Raw genomic sequence first — 21195 nt, 5'->3', positions numbered from 1 at the left:
TGATCCCCGGGTCCAAAAGCCATACATTGCTTGATTTATAAGAAAAAACAAAATGAAAAACCACACAAGCGAGAAGACCCATCATCCACAATGCAGATAGGTTCAATTCTGTTTGCAGTCAGTTCATTGAGTAGTACTATAGCAGCTATTTTTCTCCATGAGTATTACAACTTACAAGTACATGAATACAAGCCGTTGGTTACCTTCTACACAGTTGTACTCCATACCCCATGACTCTATGGACTCCAAGTCTACGTACGAGTAGAAATTTGGGTACGCGCCCAACTCTACGCACGTACTAGTATACGGTTCAATTCTGTTTCCAGTCGTGTGACTGACGTGTCGTAGGTGAGTCAGTACGCCGATATGGAATACAAGTGGAGCAAGCTTCCGTCGCTGCACCCTCGTTTGTTTGGGCGGGCGCCTATAAGTTTGATCGACCACCCCGGCAACCGCACAAGCCACAACTTCGTTTCCGAAGCGGGAGAGACGAGACCGTCGCGTTCTCTTCCGGCGCGCACCCTATATATTCATCAGCCACCCTCAACCCCGACTCGACTCACGCTTCCGATCCCGGCTCCCGGTCCAACTCACGCCAAAGGCGACTCGTTTCGAGCTTACGGAAGAAGAATCCATGGAGCCGGTGCCCGCGCCGTCGGCGGTCATGGAGCGGGAGCGCCTCACGGCCGAGATGTCCTTCCGCGGCGACGCCGCCCAGCAGCCGGGCCTCGAGCGGCTGCCCAGCATCATCATCAAGATCCGCCGCCGCCTGCCCGACTTCGCCCGCTCCGTCAACCTCAAGTACGTCAAGCTGGGCATCCGCCACGGCGGCAGCCCCACGTCGTACCTGCCCATGCTCTGCGTCCCCGTGCTCGCCTCCGCCGCCTACTCCTTCGTGCGCCTCGACGTCATCTACCACTCCATCGACCTGCTCACCTGCGTCGCCTGGCTCGGCACCGCCATGCTCCTCCTCACCGTCTACTACTTCAAGCGCCCGCGCCCCGTCTACCTCGTCGAGTTCGCCTGCTACAAGCCCGACGACCAGCACAAGATCTCCAAGGACGCCTTCCTGGAGATGACCGACAGCACCGGCGCCTTCAACGACGCGGCGCTGGAGTTCCAGACCAAGATCACCACCCGCTCCGCGCTCGGGGACGAGACCTACCTGCCCCCCGGCGTCCAGGCGCGCCCGCCCAGGCTCAACATGGCCGAGGCAAGGCTGGAGGCCGAGGCGGTCATGTTCGGCTGCCTGGACGCCCTCTTCGCGTCCACGGGCATCAACCCGCGCCGCGACGTGCGCATCCTCATCGTCAACTGCAGCCTCTTCAACCCGACGCCGTCGCTCGCCTCCATGATAATCCACCACTACAGGATGCGCGAGGACGTCAAGTCCTTCAACCTCGGCGGCATGGGTTGCAGCGCCGGCCTCATCGCCATCGACCTCGCCAAGGACATGCTCCAGGCGCACCCAAACTCCTACGCCGTCGTCCTCAGCACCGAGAACATCACGCTCAACTGGTACTTCGGCAACGACAAGTCCATGCTGCTCTCCAACTGCATCTTCCGCATGGGCGGCGCCGCCGCGCTGCTCTCCAACCGCCGCGCCGACGCCGGCCGCGCCAAGTACCGCCTGCTCCACACCGTGCGCACGCACAAGGGTGCCACCGACGAGTGCTTCAACTGCGTCTACCAGAAAGAGGACGACGGCGGCAAGGTGGGCGTCTCGCTAGCGCGGGAGCTCATGTCGGTCGCCGGCGACGCGCTCAAGACCAACATCACCACGCTGGGTCCCCTGGTCCTGCCTCTGTCGGAGCAGCTCAAGTTCCTCAAGTCCCTGATGATGCGCCGCGTCTTCCGCGCCAAGGGCGTGCGCCCCTACATCCCCAACTTCCGCCGCGCCTTCGAGCACTTCTGCGTGCACGCCGGCGGCCGAGCCGTGCTGGAGGAGGTGCAGCGCAGCCTCAGCCTGGAGGACAAGGACATGGAGCCCAGCAGGTGCACGCTGCACCGCTTCGGCAACACCAGCAGCAGCTCGCTCTGGTACGAGCTCGCCTACGCCGAGGCCAAGGGCAGGGTCAAGCGCGGCAACCGCGTCTGGCAGATCGGCTTCGGCTCGGGCTTCAAGTGCAACAGCGCCGTGTGGCGCGCGCTCCGCGACGTGCCGGCAGTGTCATCGCCCGCCGCCAACGCCGACGCCGCGCCGGGAGCGGAAAAGATCAGGAGCTGCAACCCCTGGGTGGACTGCGTCGCCAAGTACCCGCCCAAGGCCTACGTCTGATTCTGAAGATCGATTATGCATGCTGCGTGACTACTTCACACCAACATTACATGATTCTTTTCTCCTCACGGTAAAGAACAAACCTGCAGTGGGGAGATTACATACAGTACTCCATATATGTTTTCATTTCTTCTGCATTTCCCTCCCGTAGGTAACTGTAAACAGTGCTAGTTTCTGGAACTCAGATTCCATGAGCAAGCAGTGCCATTGTTTTCAGCTTTTGTACTGGCACTGGCTTACACTGGTTGCCCATCAAGTGTGAATTACTACAAACGATAAATACAATGAAATTTCAAGCTACATGAATTCTATTTTTTGTTTGTACTATCTCACATGGATTCTATTTCCGATCAATGTCAGTGCTAGGCCTCAAACTGGGATTCAGTTATTGAATCTCATCACGCGAGACACTATTTCAGTTCCGAAAACTGTCAGGTCAGGCGTTGCTTCGATCAGGTCCCGTGATATCCATACAGGAGGATACAGCCAACCCAACCAAGGAAGGAAGAGTCCATGCTGCTGCTGTGTTTGGTGCAACCATACAAGACATTATGCAGGAAATATGTGTGTTTCGAGTACGACCTCTATTTAGTTTGCGTGGAAAACATCCAGTTCAGGGCATGCTTGATTAATGTTGGTATGGTAGTTCGGTGTTGGATTGACTTGCCAATCCATGCAGTTACAGGTCACTCGTCAAATTAAGTGCGGCATCGTCCGTCTATTCTGCGTGACCATCAAGCGACGCTCGTCTGACTTTCTGCATTCATCATAATGTACAACGGTCAAAGAAACGAAAGGTGTTTATGGAGTTACGAAAAAAGTAACACTGCTACTACTACTATTTGACAACAACATATTCATACCAAACATAAGTTTTCGTGTAGGAACTAGAAAAGGCAGAAAACATACAAATTGGAAAATTTGTTGCTCAACTACTTTGCCCTGTTTCTTGAGAATGAGTTTGGTTTATCCCACAGTACCTATGCACATCCATAGTTTGCAAATTTAGCAGCGCTGCATCGTCCCCAGATAATGGTTGGATGTGATTGCAGATATTAATAAGCATAGCCTGATACACTTGGTTGGATAGAGTCTTTTCCATTTAAACCCGGCAGCTAAGCAAACACTCCTTGACAGCTTAGCTCTACCAATCCTCCATAAAACCCTTCTTTTTAATCACATTTAGGATGATGGCAGCAGAGAAATGCCATTTAAGACAAGCTAATCTTCAAAGAGAAACCGTGGCAAGAAAGATCAGGGAACTTCAAAGTGGCCAAGCAACAGCAGTGAGAAAGTGACCAAACAACTCTCAACCGCCAACCAGCCACTTTAGGACTTGTAAGAACGCATGAGAAAATCTAAACGGAGGCCAACTCAAAACCGGAGTCCAAACCATTCAATTCTGACCGCGCCGCGGCACCGGATACAGCCTGCAGACCTGCATTCATTGGGCGGCCACTTTCGTGAGGCGCAACAAGTTGAATTCTCTCGTCGAGTTGATGATGAGGCGATGGACGGCAGCCGGCTGCACAAGGTACCACTACAGATATGGCACTATGTACCGGCATACGGTTACGGTTACAATCTAGGACGTGCTGAACGGTGGCCAACCACAATTCGTACGTCTCCAGACGATAGATCATAAGAGCAGTAGCAGAACCCTTTCACTTGTGAAAGTTTGGGTTAAAGTATCTTACCCCTTTCGGAGCACACCTTGCGTGTTTATATAAGGAGTTTAATCTAACAACTCCAAAAGGAATATACATGGTTTGTTACAAGGAAGGGTCTAGATTACATAGTCTAGATAACCACTCTGACCTTATCAATACGGGCCATACGGCCGGTGGGATACAACACGAACACGCACACGTCACATTGTGTGACAAGCCTAACTCGCTAACACACCCCCTATATCACAACTTATCTAGGTTGAGATTGTTACGAAAGGCTTCGAGCTGGCGAACCGTCAACGGTTTTGTAAACCCATCTGCAACTTGATCTCCTGTTGGTATAAACTTTATATCCAATAATCTTTGAGCCACTCTTTTTCGAACAAAATGATAATCAACTTCTATATGCTTAGTTCTTGCATGAAAAACTGGATTAGCTGAAAGATAAGTTGCACCCATGTTGTCACACCATAACCTTGCAGCCATAGGATGAGAGATTCCCAACTCGGTGAGTAATGTTTGTACCCACATGACTTCAGCCGTAGCATTAGCAAGGGATTTGTACTCAGCCTCTGTGCTAGATCTAGAAACAGTAGCTTGTTTTCTTGCACTCAATGATATAAGATTAGGACCAAGAAAAATAGCAAAACCACATGTAGATCTTCTATCATCTGGACAACCTGCCCAGTCTGCATCAGAGAAAGCACCACAAGCATAGAAGGTGATTTACTGAACCTTAGCCCAAGATTAGATGTATCCTTAAGATATCTTAAGATCCTTTTAACAACAGTCCAATGAGTAATGGTTGGTGCATGCAGGAATTGACAAACCTTGTTGACAGAAAATGAGATATCTGGCCTTGTGAGAGTTAAATACTGTAAAGCACCAACTATGCTTCTATACCTTGTGGCATCCTCTACTCCAAGAGGATCTCCTTCGTATGCAGACAACTTTTCACTAGTTGACATGGGTGTATTTGTAGGTTTGCACGTTAGCATCCCTACTCTCTTAAGGATATTTGTAGTGTACTTTTCTTGTGTCAAGAGTAGACCATCATTTGTCTTCTTCACCTCAATACCAAGAAAATAGTGAGCATCACCAAGATCCTTTAGGGCAAACTCCTTCTGAAGATCTCGAAGAAGAGCTGTGGTTGCCTTTTGACAAGAACTAGCAACAATTATATAATCAACATAGATAAGCACAAAGATAGAAATATTCCTCTTAAAATAGAAGAAGAGTGAAGTATCAGCCTTAGAGGGCCAAAAACCAAGTGCTTGAAGTTTAGTGCTTAGCCTTGAGAACCAGGCTCTTGGGGCTTGTTTCAACTCAGGGTGGGCATTCGGTTTTAACCGAAATTTCGGTTCGGTTTTTGCGGTTTTTGAACAAATTCGGTTTTCAAAAATGGTAACCGAAATTGGCATGAAAATTTAGGAAACCGAAGATTCGGTTAACCGACAAATTCGGTTCGGTTTTCGGTTAAAACCAAATGAACCTACTCACTTGAACAAATAGTAGGCATCACCGAAGAAAGCAAATAGTGATTGACATATCAACACAAAAAGCATCAACTGCGCAAGAAATCGACAAATGAGCACCAATCGTGGAGGGATGCTATTTGGTAGGCTGTGGCACTCGTGGTACAGGTGCATCACTCGTGAGCAATTAAAAGGGGTAGCTAAGACTTCGAGCGACGTGTTCTATTATGCAGGCTTCAAACTATATTCAGAAAAAGCTAGTACATCAAAGACCAAAGTCATACATTGAATGAACAATTTTTGGAGCATCAAACGCAATTGGGCTTCTATGAATGATCGGTTTATGCACAAATTGATGGTAGGTTACTCAATTCGGTCAACTCGGTCTTGCTCGGTTGGTGGGGCTAAAAACCGAATTCTACCAAATTTAATTCGGTTAGTATAAATGGAAACCGAAAAAATAACGGTTAATGGAAAAAAACCGAGATTTCGGTTAGTTCGGTTTCGGCTTCGGTTCGGTTTTCGGTTTCACGGTTTTTATGCCCACCCTGAGTTTCAACCCATACAAGGCTTTATCAAGTTTGCAGATGTACTGAGTTTTTCCTTTGACTTCATACCCAGGTGGTTGTCTCATATAGACATTTTCCTCCAGAATACCATGGAGAAACGCGTTCTTCACATCTAGCTGTCGAAGATTCCACCCCCCTGGAGACAGCAATAGACAAAACAAGATGAATAGTAGCTAATTTTACTACAGGACTAAATGTGTCCTCATAGTCAATCCCACATCTCTGCTTAAATCCTTTAGCCACTAAGCGTGCTTTATATCTATCTATACTACCATCAGCCTTGTGTTTAATTTTATAAACCCACTTGCAATCTATTACATTTTTGTCTGCATGATTTGGTGGAACTAAGTGCCAAGTTTTATTCACCATGAGTGCCTCATATTCTTCATCCATTGCCCTTTTCCAATTTTCATTTTTAGTGCATCATCTAAATTACTAGGTTCTCCTGAAGCAGCGAGATTCGCATACCTGACCATATTTTTGTATTGTCGCGGTTGTATTTTCCCAGCTTGCAACCGTGTAGTAACACGTGGCACAGGCGGTGCAGCACGTTGTGTCGGCACAGAAGATCTGGCAGCACCTGGGGTGGATCCCGGGGCAGATCTTGTCGGGGCAGCAGTGTCCTCCTCGGAGTCATGTGTCATATCTGCCTCGGGATCAGCTGGCTCCGTACGAGATCCGGGCGCGCGCGCCGGTGTGGCTTGGTGCAGTAGTAGAAGGCGACGCAGACGATCCCGCTTGCCGCTCCGAGCCACGTGGGTGGTCCCCACCCATCGCAGGGTTCCGCGCGCGCACAGACGCTTGGCCTGACGTGGCGCGCGCCGGTTGGAGGTGCGGTCAACGAGACGATCCGGGCGACGCGTTTTCAGCAGTTGAGGACGCGTTTTCGCCAGAGGTGGGTCCCGCATGACCCTGGGCTTCCGTGCCGGCACGATGGAGCATGCGATTACGCTCCGAATCGCTGTGTTCAACAGCAATTTCAACTCCGTTTTCTGCATTGCTGTTTACAACTTCAAGACCATTGTTAGCTGCAGCAGTAGTATGAATATTATTCTCAATTGGATCAATTCTAAATTCGCCCCCATGATCAAATTGAGAGGGATTTAGGAAGATGGGACGGTAAAAGGAGAATTTCCGAACGAAGCGCTGGCCTGCATTGGCATGGAGTTTGGCAAAAGGAAATATTGTCTCATCAAAGATAACATCCCGAGAAATATAGATTCGATCAGAATTAATATCAAGACACTTGAAACCTTTGTGAAGGTTGCTATATCCTAGAAATACACATTGTATGGAACGGTATTCTAGCTTTCGAGCATTAAATGGTCGAAGGTTGGGGTAGCAAGCACATCCAAAAATGCGCATGGACTGATAATCGGGTTTGATTTGCTCAAGAACTTCTAGAAGTGTAGAGAAATCAAGAAGTTTAGTGGGGAGGCGATTGATGAGATATACCGCAGCAATGAATGCTTCATCCCAGTATTTTAGTGACATGGATGCTTGAGCAAGAAGTGATAGACCAACTTCAACAATATGCCTGTGTTTTCTCTCAGCGGTGCCATTCTGTTGATGTGCATGAGGACAAGAAACATGGTGAGTTATACCAATTTGTTGAAAGAAGGAATTTAATCGTTCATATTCACCTCCCCAATCGGATTGGAGAGTGATGATTTTCCTATCAAAACGCCTTTCAACAAGTGCTTGGAACTGATGAAATATGCTAAACACTTCAGAACAATGTTTAATCAAATAGATCCATAGAAATTTGCTGAAATCATCAATGAAGCTAACATAATAGTTCTTACGACCAAAAGAATCAGGGGCAGGTCCCCATACATCGGAATAAATCAACTCTAGAGGATGATGTGAAACACTAGTGGATCTCGAATAGGGCAATTGGTGACTCTTTGCCTTTTGACAAGCTTCACACACCGACTCATTAATTTTACTAGAACAAGGAAGTTTATTGTGACTAATGATTTTCTAAACTATGGGAGAGGCCGGATGGCCTAACCGACTATGCCATCTATGATGGGATGGCTTGGAGACTCCATAAGCTTGCTTGGATGATGGTGAAAAGGATGATGACTCGGGAACGGGGTAGAGACCATCTTGGCATGGTCCATCAAGCAGCACCTTCCTCGTGACCTGATCCTTAATGCAAAAGAATTCAGGATGAATTTCAACAAAAGTATTGTTATCTCTAGTGAGTCGATGTGCGGAGGCAAGATTCTTTGTGGCATCAGGAACATGGAGAACATCTTTTAGATGGATATTTTGATCATGAGTGGGAATAATAGAATTACCAATATGAGCAATATTCATACCTGCACCATTGGCAGTGTGCACCTGGTCAGCGCCATGGTAGCGTTCATGGGCATGCAGCCTTTCTAGTTCACTTGTGATGTGATCGGTGGCGCCGGTGTCGATGTTCCAGCCGCCACCGCCATTTTTGTTGTAGTTGACGTTGGCGGCTGTCCGCTCGCGAGGGACGAAGTCCTGGTCGAAGCGGTACCATCAGTTCATGGCGGTATGGCCCGCCACGTTGCAGAGCTGACACAGTGCACGATCACCACCACCGTGGTTGCCACCGTTGTTGTTGTAGTTTCCGCGACCACGACCATTGTTGTTGTAGTTGCCGCGGCCACGGCCGTAGTTGCCGCCGTTTTGGTAGCCACAATTGTTGCCTCCGTTGTGGTAGCCTCCTTGGCCACCATTGCCACCTCGTTGAGGATTGCCACGGCCTTGATCACCTCGGCCTCCACCACCACGACCACCGAAGCGACCACGGCCACCGCGAGTAGCGGCATTGACAGAAGATTGGGAGACTCCATGGAGCATCCGTTGACGACTTTCATAAGAAAGGAGCTGCGAATAAAGTTCGCTCACCGTGATTGGCTCGGTTCTGGCGAGGATGGCGGCGACTAGCCCGGTGTAGGAGTCGTCCTTGAGGCCTGCGGGGATGTAGGAGACCATGTCTTCATCTTCAAGGGTCTTCCCGGCGGAGATCATCTCATTCTCTAGAGATTTCATCATGGTGACATATTCACCCATAGATTTGTCGCCCTTTTCAGCACTGGAAAGGGCGATGCGAGTGTTGGTGGTGTGTGCACACGACCTGGCCGCGTACATATCTTGCAGAATCTCCCAGAGCTCGGCCGCCGTCTTGACACCAGCGGCGTAGGGGAGCACTTCCCGTGAGAGAGATCCCACAAGGAAGCTAAGGACCTTTTGGTCCGACGCCACCCAGTCTTCATAAGCTGGGTTCAGCTCGGTGACGGTCTCGTCACCCCTTTTTACTTCAATCTCTTCCTTGGGTGCCTTGATGGAGCCATCTAGGTAGCCCATGAGGCGGGCACCCCTGACAGTCGGCAGGACTTGGGTTTGCCAGAGGATGTAGTTTCCCTTGCCCAGCCGCTCCGTCACGCCTATCCCGAAGGTGGAGCCTCCCGAAGGATTTTGCGTCGAGGAGGAAGAGGACATGTTGGCTAGCGATGATGGCGTGAGATGGGATCAGCGGCGAGGGGGGGGGGGCTTTGTCGCTAGATGTGTTTTAGGAGGGATAGCTCTGATACCATGTGAAAGTTTGGGTTAAAGTGTCTTACCCCTTTCGGAGCACACCTTGCGTGTTTATATAAGGAGTTTAACCTAACAACTCCAAAAGGGATATACATGGTTTGTTACAAGGAAGGGTCTAGAACATAATCTAGATAACCACTCTGACCTTATCAATACGGCTGGTGGGATAGAATACGAACACACACACGTCACATTGTGTGACAAGCCTAACTCGCCAACATAACTAAAGAAGGAAATTGTGCCATCTACTAATTCACTAAATCATAAGACCAAAATTTGCAACAAGGATATCATCTGGTACAAATTTGAACTAAAACCACCACAAGAATTATGAAACGGAGAAAGTATGTATTAACCATTTTTTTGAGGAAGATGCATGTGGTGTGAGCCATGACAACCTGCTTTCTCCTATTATCTTGTTTAATATTGTTGCTTACATGCTCGCAATACTCATCTAACTAGACAAAATAGATAGTGTTGAACCATATGTTTAATTATTATTTTTAAAGGTTAGATGCACATTTTTCTTGTATAATAAATGAATGATTTCTATAACCTCGTGAACAATTATTTTAGACCATGTGAACAATTTTTACTCATATGAACATTAACTCGCAAACAATCAATTGAATTCTACGAACCTTTGGATGAAGCTTGGAGAGCAGCAGACATAATATTTTCATGCTATGGCAACAGTTAGGTACAGAAGAAATTCCATTGTCAGTTTGCCAGTGGTGATAGATATGAAGAAATGGTTGATTTGGCTCCGAATTGCTATACAAACAGAATGGGTACTTCCAGAGGTATTGACATATGCCTAGATCTCGAAAATTTGTTGAAGAAGGTGGATAGTATAGATGAGCTAACAAAGCCTTTCTCTGAGGAAGAGATGGGTCTTGTTATCACAAAAATACCGAATGATAAAGCGCATGGCCAGATGGGTTTAATGGTTTAGTCTTCAAAAAGTGTCAATCTCTAATTAAACATGACTTTTATAAGTTTGCAGATGATTTCTTCCATTCAGATGTGTTTGGAGAAGGAGAGTACTCAAGCATCAGACCTACCCCCCAGGTGGTGGTGTCGCGCCACTCCGGGGAGCCCCTGCCCTTCCCCAGCCACCCTCCTCTCTCTCTCTCTCCCTCCCCTCCCCCGCCTCCACTGGAGGTTGCTGGCAAATCCCGCGTGGCATGGCGACGGGGGGCCTTCTACACGGTGCGACCTTGGGGTGGGGTGGCAGCCTCCCGAGTCCCGACATCCCCATCGTGGTGTTGTGCATGGTGGCGGCGTCCGGAGCATGGCGGCAGGCAGTGGCGGCCGGACCTGATCTCGGCCCTTGGGGCCTGGAGGAGTCTGCGACGGCTGCACCTCCTACGTGCAACAGGCTGCTCCGCCCGCATCATATGGAAGACGGGACGGCGGCCCCGAGCACGGCGGCAGAGACCTTGCGGGGTGAGGATGGTGTGGGTAGCAGTGGCTAGTACCGCGTGGCATGGCAGTGCTCCTTTGCCGGCATCCGCCGGGAGGGCCTGATCTCAGACACGACGCGAGGCTCGTTTTTGGGCCGCATGGACTTGATCTGGGACGTGCAGGCCTCGTCTGCTGTTTGTCCACCGATCTCTGAACCTTCTTCGTCTTCGTTGGGCAGGGGATGGTGGCGTGGGGCCCTAGCATTGAAGAATAAATGTGGCGGTCCTAGGTTTCCTCTTCTACGAAGATGTTGGCCATCCTAAGGTCGGTCCTTCTTCATCTGGCCGGAGTGGTGAGTTCCGGAAGGCTCCACAAGAGAATCTAACAATGCACCTTATGCCTGGAGTTTGCTAGATCGGCTGGTATTCAGTCATGCGCACTCACACTTTTATTTCGACCATTTGGTTCTGGGGGGAGCAACGCGAAGCTCTGCTCTGTGTTGCCATCAGATGACATTCTGGTCCATTTGAAATCTGAGGCGGAGAAAATAATGAAGGCCGGATTGGAGGACTAGCAATGGAGGTTTGACTAGGAGCTTGTGGCATGAATTGTAAGCAAAAAAGTAAGGGTTGTTTGTGTATTCTAGACTTCAAAAAAGCAAAACGAGGCTTTATTAATTAATCACATGCATAAATTTTACAACAAGGAAGATGTGCCTTGGTCAATCTGGTTTGGAATTACTATCCTAATGGAGTCCCACATGCTTTTAACATGTGTGTCTCTTTATGGTTGAGAGAAATCTTGAAGCTGGTTGATGAGTATAGATCTATCTGCACCACTTCTGTCGGCAAAGGAGACACATTGTTATTCTCAAATGATAGGCGGAATGGCATGTACCTTGCTAAAGATTTCCCAAGACTCCATTCTTTTGCTCTTGATAGCTCTCTTTCGGTTAAGGAAGTAATCCAGTGTGAAGGTAGATCCCGCTTGTTTTATCTTCCTCTGCCTTCGCAAGTGTTTGATGAGTTCAATAGAATGCATGAATGCTTGAGATCAATGATGGAAAACTATTTGGAATGATGGGGTTTACATTGCTAGCTATTGTGTATTACAACCATTGTTTCAGAAACATCACTCCTAGCAAGAAATTCTCATGGATCTAGTAGAGTAAAGTTATGTTGTGCATCAAGGTATTTGCTTGGCTGCTGCTTAGTAATCACCTGAATACACGAGATGTGTCGAAGAGAAGGAATTGGAACGTTACTAATGAATTCACCTGTGTCATCCCTCCCACTCATGCATATGAGGACTGGGTCCATATGTTTTTTGACTGCAATTTTAGCACATGTGTGGAATTATTTGCAGATAAGTGTGGCTCAAGGTGGTTATACTGAGCATATGTTTGTTGCAGCAAAGAAGGAATATCACAAGCCTTTCTTTTTTGTATTATCCTAGCTTGCTGGCACATATGAAAGCAACGCAATGCAACAACTTTTTAGAAGGATAAGCCTTCTTTTTGTGCTTGGAGAAGGAGTTTCATACATGTGCATAGGGTAAAGAACAAAGGTTAAACACACTGACGGCTTCAAAACATGGATTAGTAGCTTATTGTAATCTAGCTAGATCTTATGTACATATTCTGTAACTATGTAACTTTGTTGGACTCCTAACAATGACGGCTTCAAAAAAAGATTCTAGGAACATTTTACACTGAATACATTTTTTGAGTAAAGTTATATTAACCCCGTGACCAATTATGTTAAACTTAATAATATTTTCCTCCATTTTACAAAAAAATAGAAATTTTGAGATGTACAAAAAAGTACCTTTTTATTAATTGGCCTCATCAGATGTAGCCCATGTCTAAAAGGATTCAGGCTTTAAGCCCGTATTGGACGCTCTGGAGCATCATAGCCCAAGAACAAAATAAAAAGGGAAGCAAAAAAAAAAGGCATGTCTTGGCCCACCCTGGTGGATAATAAGAAAAAGATGAGGTGAGGGTTGCTGGCTCAGGTGGCCTGGGCCGAAGAGGATAGACTAAATAATGGACCAAAGAAGATGCGGCCCAAAAAAGAAGAAAATGAAAAATAAAGGAAAACCAAGATGGGCTTGACCCATTCGGATGGAGGAATAAGGAATAAGAGAGAGCAATAGAGAGAGAATGCGGGCAAACCCTATACACCGACCAGGTCGGCGCGCATCGCGCGCCGTGTGCGGCCGGGCCGGCCCAGTTAGGTGCGGGCTGCCTCCTTTTGTGATTTTTCTTTTCTTTTTTGTTTCTTTTTTTTCCTGTTTTTCTTTTTTCTATTTTCTGTTTTTGTTTTTCTTTCGTTTTTTCTGTTTCATTTTTTTACTTTTAGTTTTCAGATTCAAAAAATAGAAATATTTTAAAAAATAAATTAAAAAAATGTTCAAATATAAAAAACCGTTCAAAATCTGAAAACTGTTTAATTTAAAAATCGTTCAAACATGAAAATGTTTAAATTTAAAAACCGTTCAAATTTAAAAATCGTTCAAACTTGAAAATTGTTCAAACATGAAAAATGTTCAAATTTAAAAACCGTTATTAAAAAACCGTTCAAACGTGAAAAATGTTCAAATTTTTAAAAATATAATTTTTGAAAAATATTCAAAATATAAAATCATTCGAATTTTAAAACTGTTGAATTTAAAAATGTTCATATTTTGAAAAAAATCTTGAAAAATAATTTCATAAAAAAATGAGATTTTGAAAAAGAAAAATATTAATAACAGAAAAAACAGAAGAAAGAGAAGAAGAAAAAAAAGAAAAAAATCGTACCTGAGCTAATGGGTCGCGGCCCAAACTACCCGACCTGGTCGCTGGGGGTGTGCGGCACCCCGCACGCGCCGACCAGGTCGGCGTATAGCAGTTCCCGAGAATGCGCGCGCGAAGGCGTGAATTGAATTGGCCTAGTTCAGAATTTCTAAAAATCTAATAATATGTAAATTTATTAAATGGCAGCAAAATTATTATGGATTTCATTAGAGCCACATTCTTTCGTAAAATCCAAGAAAATTCCAGCATATCACAATAGTTAGAAGGTCCATACAAATATAGTTTCCACCCAATTATAATTTCACTTATATTTTTTTAAAATATCGTCTAAACCCCTAATAATTCCTCCGAAGGAGTTTTTGTGTTTATTAAATTCCTAAAAATACAAATAAGAACTTTGTGACATAAAATATACCAAGACAAAATATTTTCCACACATGCTTATTATAGTTGATCCTCTTTTATAAATTGAAAGAAATGTTGGAAATTTTTTGAAATATAAAAAATCCAACTTGGTCTAACATAAATATATTTGAGTTGTATATAAAAGTATTTCAACCATGCATGATTTTTTTTTTGAAAAATCCTATATTTCACATGGTTAACAAAGCATTAGATGACCTCAAAGGTTTTAATTCTTTTTGAAGCAGAAATAAAGTAAGAGAGAAAAATAAGAAATTCATTCCACGTAGTTATTTTCATTAAACATTCTAGTATGGATTCAGGGCCGGTCCTGACATTTCGAGGGCCCGGGGCGAACCTAAAAGCTAGGGCCCTATAAATCTAGAAAATTTGTATGTGTATACCAATTAAAAATCTCGAAAAATGTGGATGCTCTTTAATCTCTGCACACAGTCATATATTGTTGGTTATTACTCAATAATGTGAAGCAATTGTGTTCTTTGTCGAACAAATCGCTAACTAGATTTTTTTTGGCCATCCAAAATGGACCGTCTCACGATAGTATCTTCACAAATCCTACACAAAACCTATGACCAGAGACCATCGAGCCGGACCCGGTGACGCCGCAACTGGCTGCGGCGAAGGCGGCAATGACGAGCCGGAGTTCGGTGAGGAAGAAATTTAGCATTGGGGGTGCGAGGTGAGGGGTTGCCGATGTAGGAGAAGAAGGGGCATGACTTAAAGAGCTGGATGTGGGTGTCGGTTGATCGGCGAAGGACGAGCTTTGGTCAAGGTGGCGTGACAAGACGTTGCGGTAGTTCACCGACGATGGGCGGGGTAGGCAGGGGTTTTGCTAGTGGTGGTTTCAGGACCTACGCTGCTTGCCGAATCGAGGGAAGGAGAGGAGCGTGAGGCTCACCGAAGAAAAAGGAGACCACGAGAGGAACGAGGTAGACGTCAATAGACTAAAAATTAGGCTAATTATCAATCAACTTACATTAGACGGAGAAGATTCTTCCTAACTACGGCTTGAAGTGTGCTACGTCTATCAACGAGAATAAAAATGATCAATTGTATGCTGCAATTTTCCTTTTAAAAAGGGCGCCACGTTGATTGGATCGTTCTTGTGTAGCCACCCTAGAAACTATACTCCATACGTCCCATTGCTTTTAATCAACCAGCCCGTCCATCTTAATCCATTCATCTAAGGGAAGCCCAGGCTAAAGAAATAAAATAAAGCCCAAACTAACTAAAGGAAATAGGCCTTGATTCTATTGTCCACAAGAGGAAACATCATAACGCTTTGTCCCCGTTGCTTAGAACTGTTCATGAGAAGAACTCATGACCTACTCTAATGGCGCGGTAGTTGCATCTACCTTACCTAGCTGGGACTTGGGGCCCCTTGATTCCGAGGGCCCGGGGCACCCACCCCGCCCGCCCCCCCTCAGGGCCGACCCTGTATGGATTTTTTTGAATCTTATAGAGATGCTACTGGATCGAATCAAGTGGACCAAGAGGGGAGAGAAGTCGCATACCAGAGAAGGGAAGTGGGTGGATTGGGGTGGAATGAGAAGGTAGCACTAAGAAAGGGGGAAATCCAACTCGTCGTGTGAAAATATATTTTAAAGTGTCAAAAAATTCTAAAATAAAATTTGCATGTATATCTAGACATTCTACGTTCGCACACAAGTTTTCAGAAAAAAAAAAGAATATTTTTTGTGTCTCATGTAAAAAAGACAAATTTTGATGCTCTAGCATAACTACGTACAAAACATTTTTTTATCTTTTTTATACATACCACATAAAATGTTGTTTTCCCACAAATGCCTATGTAATGTTAAGATGTACACCTCAAATTTTATTTTAGAATTTATTGATATTTTGATATTTATTTTTAAATGCACCTATGAACCAAAACGTCACCTCCAAAGAAAGGAGTAATTTTAGTTTAAATGGTGCAGGGGCTTTCGGTTGGGATGAAATTGACTATTAATTAATTTTTTAATAGGCACCAAGTTGTCGTCATTGCTGAGTTTAGTAGTACTTATAAGACGTAATATGATCAGGTAGTTTCAATCTACTCGGATAGATTTCGAGCCCTTTATCTCATGTATATAAACAAGGAAGGTTACAACGTGGGGTTACAACGTAGGTTTTGTGAACTCTACAGAGACTAGGATTCGTACTACAAATCATATTCGGTTTCCAAAACTATATCTCTAATACCCTCCCTTAATCAAAACTTCGACAAATTGAGATTATCCTTGAAATTTTCAAAAGCTCAATAAGGCAGTGGTTTAGTGAATCCATCTGCAACCTGATCTTTAGAAGCAATGAATCGAATCTCCCGCTGCTTCCTCAATACTGGTTCTCGAACAAAATGAAAATCAATCTCAATATCCTTGGCTGTTGCAAGAAACACAAGATTAGCTGATAAATATGTAGCTCTCAAATTATCACACCATAAACAAGGTGTCTGTCGCTGCTGAACACCCAACTCAGCAAGGACTGAACCCACATCACTTCAGTCGTTGGTATAGATGCAGACTTCACAAATGTTAACCCAACTGTCATGGTAGGCTTGAAATACCTCAAAATCCACTTAGCGGCAGTATAATGAATAGTACAAGGAGCATGCAAATATTGGCAAACTTTGTTAACTGCATATGAAATATCTAGGCGTGTGAGAGTTAGATACTGTAAAGCTCCCACTAAGCTTCTGTATTTGGTACTATCATCTGGACCCAACGGAGCTCCTTGTTGTGCAGTAATCTTCTCAGAAGAAGACAAAGGCGTAGGCATACTTGTACAATTCAACATACCAACACGGGCTAGAATATCATGAGCATACTTGGACTGGCTGAGGACTATACCATTATCAACTTTACGTAGCTCCACACCCAAAAAGAAACTCAAGTCACCAAGATTTTTCAAAGCAAATTCTTGACTTAGATCTTTCAATAGTGCATCAGCTGCAGCTTGAGAGGAACTAGCAACTATGATATCATCCACATATATAAGCATAAAAATGGTGACATTGCACTTACGATAGATGAATAAAGAAGGATCAGATTTGGAGGCAAAGAAACCAAGAGCAAGTATCTTAGAGCTCAACCGAGAGTACCATGCTCCGAGTTGCATGTTTCAGTCCATAGAGCGCCTTGTCTAGTTTGCACAGAAAATGAGGTGTACTTCTGCTTTCATATCCAGGTGACTGTTTCATATATACTTCCTCTTCTAAAATACCATGAAGAAACGCGTTCTTGACATCCAACTGTCGCAAGCTCCATCCTTGGGAAACAGCTAAAGCCAAAACAAGACGTACAGTTGCAATTTTGACAACATGATTGAAAGTGTCTTCATAATTAATTCCATACCACTATTTAAAACCTTTAGCAACAAGGCGAGCTTTATAACTGTCAATCGAACCATATGACTTATTCTTGACTTTATACACCCATCGGCAGTCAATGATATTTTTACCTTCACGTGGTGGTACCAACTTCCACGTCCTATTATGCATGAGAGCATCATATTCCTCATCCATTGCTCCCTTCCAATTTGGATCAGCAAGAGCAGACTGTAAATTAGCTGGTTCATCTGTCATAGCCGTCAAAAGCCAACGAATTGTTCCATCTTTGTACTCACGAGGCTTCACAATTACTTTGGACGCACGTGTAGTTGGGCGCTGAGAAGCCACAGGCTGGATTACACAGGAAGAAGGAGCAAATCCAGCAGGGACAACAGATCCGGGCAGGCTTGGCGCTGATGGCAAGGCACGTGGATCGTCTGCAGCGTTGCTATTTGCTATGTCCGGGCTGCGCGTCGAACGCGAGAAGCTGCCCGCAGAAGATCTAGGGTCGGGCTGCGCTGTCTCCCGCCCATGTGCGCGCTATCCGCCAGGCGACACGGAAACTGGTTTGGCATGCGGCGATCCTGAGGCTGCAGAGGAGGATCCCGAGGGCATCTGGCACGATCCCGGAGCGGATCCGGTCAGAGAATCTGCCTAGGATTCAACGCTGGTGTTGTTTTCTCCTGAATACTCAAAAGAGTCAAATGAACTGCTCCAGGCACTGTTTTGACTAGAATTTTTGCATGTTGATGTGTCTCGATGAGCTGCACCTTGAAGATCATAAGGAACAACACTAGTAGATGGGTTAATAGCATGAGTATTTTCCATAACAAAATCATTAGTAGTACCGTCCCCCTGCTCAAATTTGCAAAGAGAAGGATCAAGGAGAAGATTTTTTTTCGAAGAAGAGCACCATCATTAGGATGTAGGGGTTTAAAGGGAAAGAGAGTCCCATCAAAAACGACATCGCGAGAGATATAGACTCGTCCAGTGAATACTTCAAGGAACTTAACTCCTTTGTGGCAAGGGCTATAGCTGAGAAACACACACTGTTTGGAACGAAACACAAGTTTGCGCTTGATGTACGGACGAAGGTATGGCCAACATACACAACCAAAGACATGAAGGGATGAATAATTAGGATGTGTACCAAGAAGGCGGTGGACAGGAGTGTCATTATTAATAACTCGGCTAGGGAGCATATTGATTAGATATGTGGTTGTGAGAAAAGCTTCATCCCAAAATTTTAAGGGCATACCAGTATGAGGAAGAAGAGTGAGACCTACTTCAACAATGTGGCAATGTTTCCTTTCGGCAGAGCCATTTTGTTGATGAGCATGTGGACAAGAAACATGATGTGAGATATCTTGAGTTTGAAGAAGTGAATTGAGTTTATTGTATTCCCCACCCCCAATTAGGTTGGACTGTAAGAATTTTCCTATCAAATCTGCGTTCAACAAGTTTTTGAAAATTGACAAAGGCATCCAAGACATTAGACTTGTGTTTAAGCAAATAGATCCAAGTAAACTTGCTATAATCATCGATAAAACTTACATAATAATCATGTCGTCCAACAGAAGTAGGGGTAAGGCCCCCAACATCAGAAAAAACTAATTGAAGAGGAGTTGTAGAAACACTAGTAGAAATAGGATAGGGAAGTTGATGACTCTTGCCCTACTGACAAGAATCACAAACTGAAACAATGCTGCTATCTCTAACACATGGAAGCTTATGCTTACTTATTATTTGTCTAACAATAACTAAGGAGGGATGACCTAAACGACTATGCCACTGGGACTGGTCAAGCTTGGCGGTGACAAAGGCATGCTTCATAGATCATGAAGACGCCAAAGATGAAATAAGAGGATAGAAGCCGCCAACACACCGTCCTCTAGGGATGATTCTCCGGGTGACCTGATCCTTTATGAGAAAGAAGAAAGGGTAAAACTCGATAGAGACACCATTATCATATGTGAAACGATGTACGGAGAGCAAATTTTTAGAGGCGTGAGGAACATGCGAAACATTGCGGAGGTGAAAATCTCGAGTAGGGTTACGGACTATTGAATGACCAATATGGGAAACATTCATACCTTGCCCATTGGCGGTGTTGACCTTGTCGGAGCCCTTATATGTGTCCCGAAGGTCAGATTGTTGAGCTCACTCGTAATGTGATGGGTGGCACCAGAATCTTGATACCAATTTGTGTCGACACCATAGGCAGCATGGATTTCCTTGTCACCATAGTCATCATCCTCGGAGTAGCGGGACCAACAATCTTTCGCGGGATGGCCCTCTTTGTTGTAGATTTGGCAGGTAACATCCACCCATGGCGTTGTATGGCGACGTACCCGGCCACGGCCGCGCCCTCCTCCAGGGGGTCCATGGCCTCCTCCACGACCCTGATAGAAGGGACGATCGTCACGGCGTGAATCACGGCGATCCCCACGGTCGGCACGTTCGCCGCGGTCACCGCGGTCACCGTCACCGCGGGTTCTGGTGTAGTTGCTCTTGCCAGAGCGGGGACGCCACTGTCTGTTCGCGGCGTTTGCAGAGGTCTCGAACTCAGGCGGAGATGGGCCATTGAGCATCAGCTGCCGTTGATCATATGTTTGCAGGTGAGAGAAAAGGAGGCTCAGGGAGATCGGCATTGTTTCCACGCCGAGAGCATCCACCAGGGGGTTGTAGTCGGTGCCAAGACCAGCAAGTATATAGGAGACGAGCTGGCGATCGGTGAGAGGATGTCCAGCAGCGATAAGATCATCTACAAATCCTTGCATCTTGGAGAGGAACTCCGAGGTCGTCATCTGTAACTTCTTGGTGTTGGCAAGGGCAACGAGAAGGTTGTTGACTTTAGCTTCGCTCTGGGCGGCGAACGAGGACTTGCTGTGTTTGTATTTGTGATTGTTCAATCCGATGAACGTGTGGCATGATCTCACGAGAGAGAGATTGCAGAAGGTAGGAGAGGACGATCTGATCGCAGCCAGGAGGCATAATCAGGGTTTGGCCCCATCTTTGGAGCAGTACTGGTGGTTTTTTCTGCGGGGGTGACTTCAACTTCGGTCGGCAGAGCGGCATCAGTTCCGTCAAGGAGGCCGACAACTGAGCACCGAAGATCGCGGGAAGGACTTAGGAGCGTCAGATTGGGTAGTTGTCTCTAGTCAGAAGCTCTCGCGGAGGGAGGCCGAGGTTGATCGGCGGATTGGAGGAAGACGCCATGGTGGCTGGGCGAAGGCGACCAGCAACAGCGACGTCGAAGCTTGCGATCGGGACTAACGGCGGAAGAGCCAGCCTGATGCCATATAAGACGTAATATGATCAGGTAGTTTCAATCTACTCGGATAGATTCCGAGGCCTTTATCTCATGTATATATAGAAGAAAGATTACAACGTGAGGTTACAACGTAGGTTTTGTGAACTCTACAGAGACTAGGATTCGTACTACAAATCATATTCGGTTCCCAAAACTATATCTCTAATAGTACTGACGGGCCCAACTTTGTCCCGACGGTGGTAACTAGTTACCATTGACGACTTCAGGTTAGGCCTTTGAGTGGTACTTCTTCATCAAAACAATTTGATGCATTATAACTTGCCTCAATAAAAGATAAATAGAATCCTCAAACTTTGGTGGAGTTGTTGAGCTGTACTACTTAGGGTTGAAAA

General features: G+C 45.7%; 1 protein-coding gene across 1 annotated transcript; it reads left to right on the top strand.

Annotated features, from left to right (window-relative positions):
• The first annotated feature begins 496 nt into the window (after positions 1-496).
• Positions 497-2578, top strand: LOC127296394 (3-ketoacyl-CoA synthase 1). The gene has a single exon (XM_051326456.2). It carries the CDS (start codon positions 635-637, stop codon positions 2276-2278), a length of 1644 nt encoding a protein of 547 aa, XP_051182416.1. The 5' UTR covers positions 497-634; the 3' UTR covers positions 2279-2578.
• The last annotated feature ends 18617 nt before the right edge of the window (positions 2579-21195 follow it).

The sequence above is a fragment of the Lolium perenne genome, chromosome 4 (assembly GCF_019359855.2).
Source record: "Lolium perenne isolate Kyuss_39 chromosome 4, Kyuss_2.0, whole genome shotgun sequence".
In the NCBI taxonomy this organism is placed as follows: domain Eukaryota; kingdom Viridiplantae; phylum Streptophyta; class Magnoliopsida; order Poales; family Poaceae; genus Lolium; species Lolium perenne.
Note: the sequence above shows the minus strand (reverse complement) of the source record. Positions and strands in the feature narration are given on the sequence as shown.

Bases quoted from the DNA above. Each gene is read 5' to 3' on its own strand.
- LOC127296394 (XM_051326456.2), top strand. From the start codon at position 635: ATGGAGCCGGTGCCCGCGCCGTCGGCGGTCATGGAGCGGGAGCGCCTC.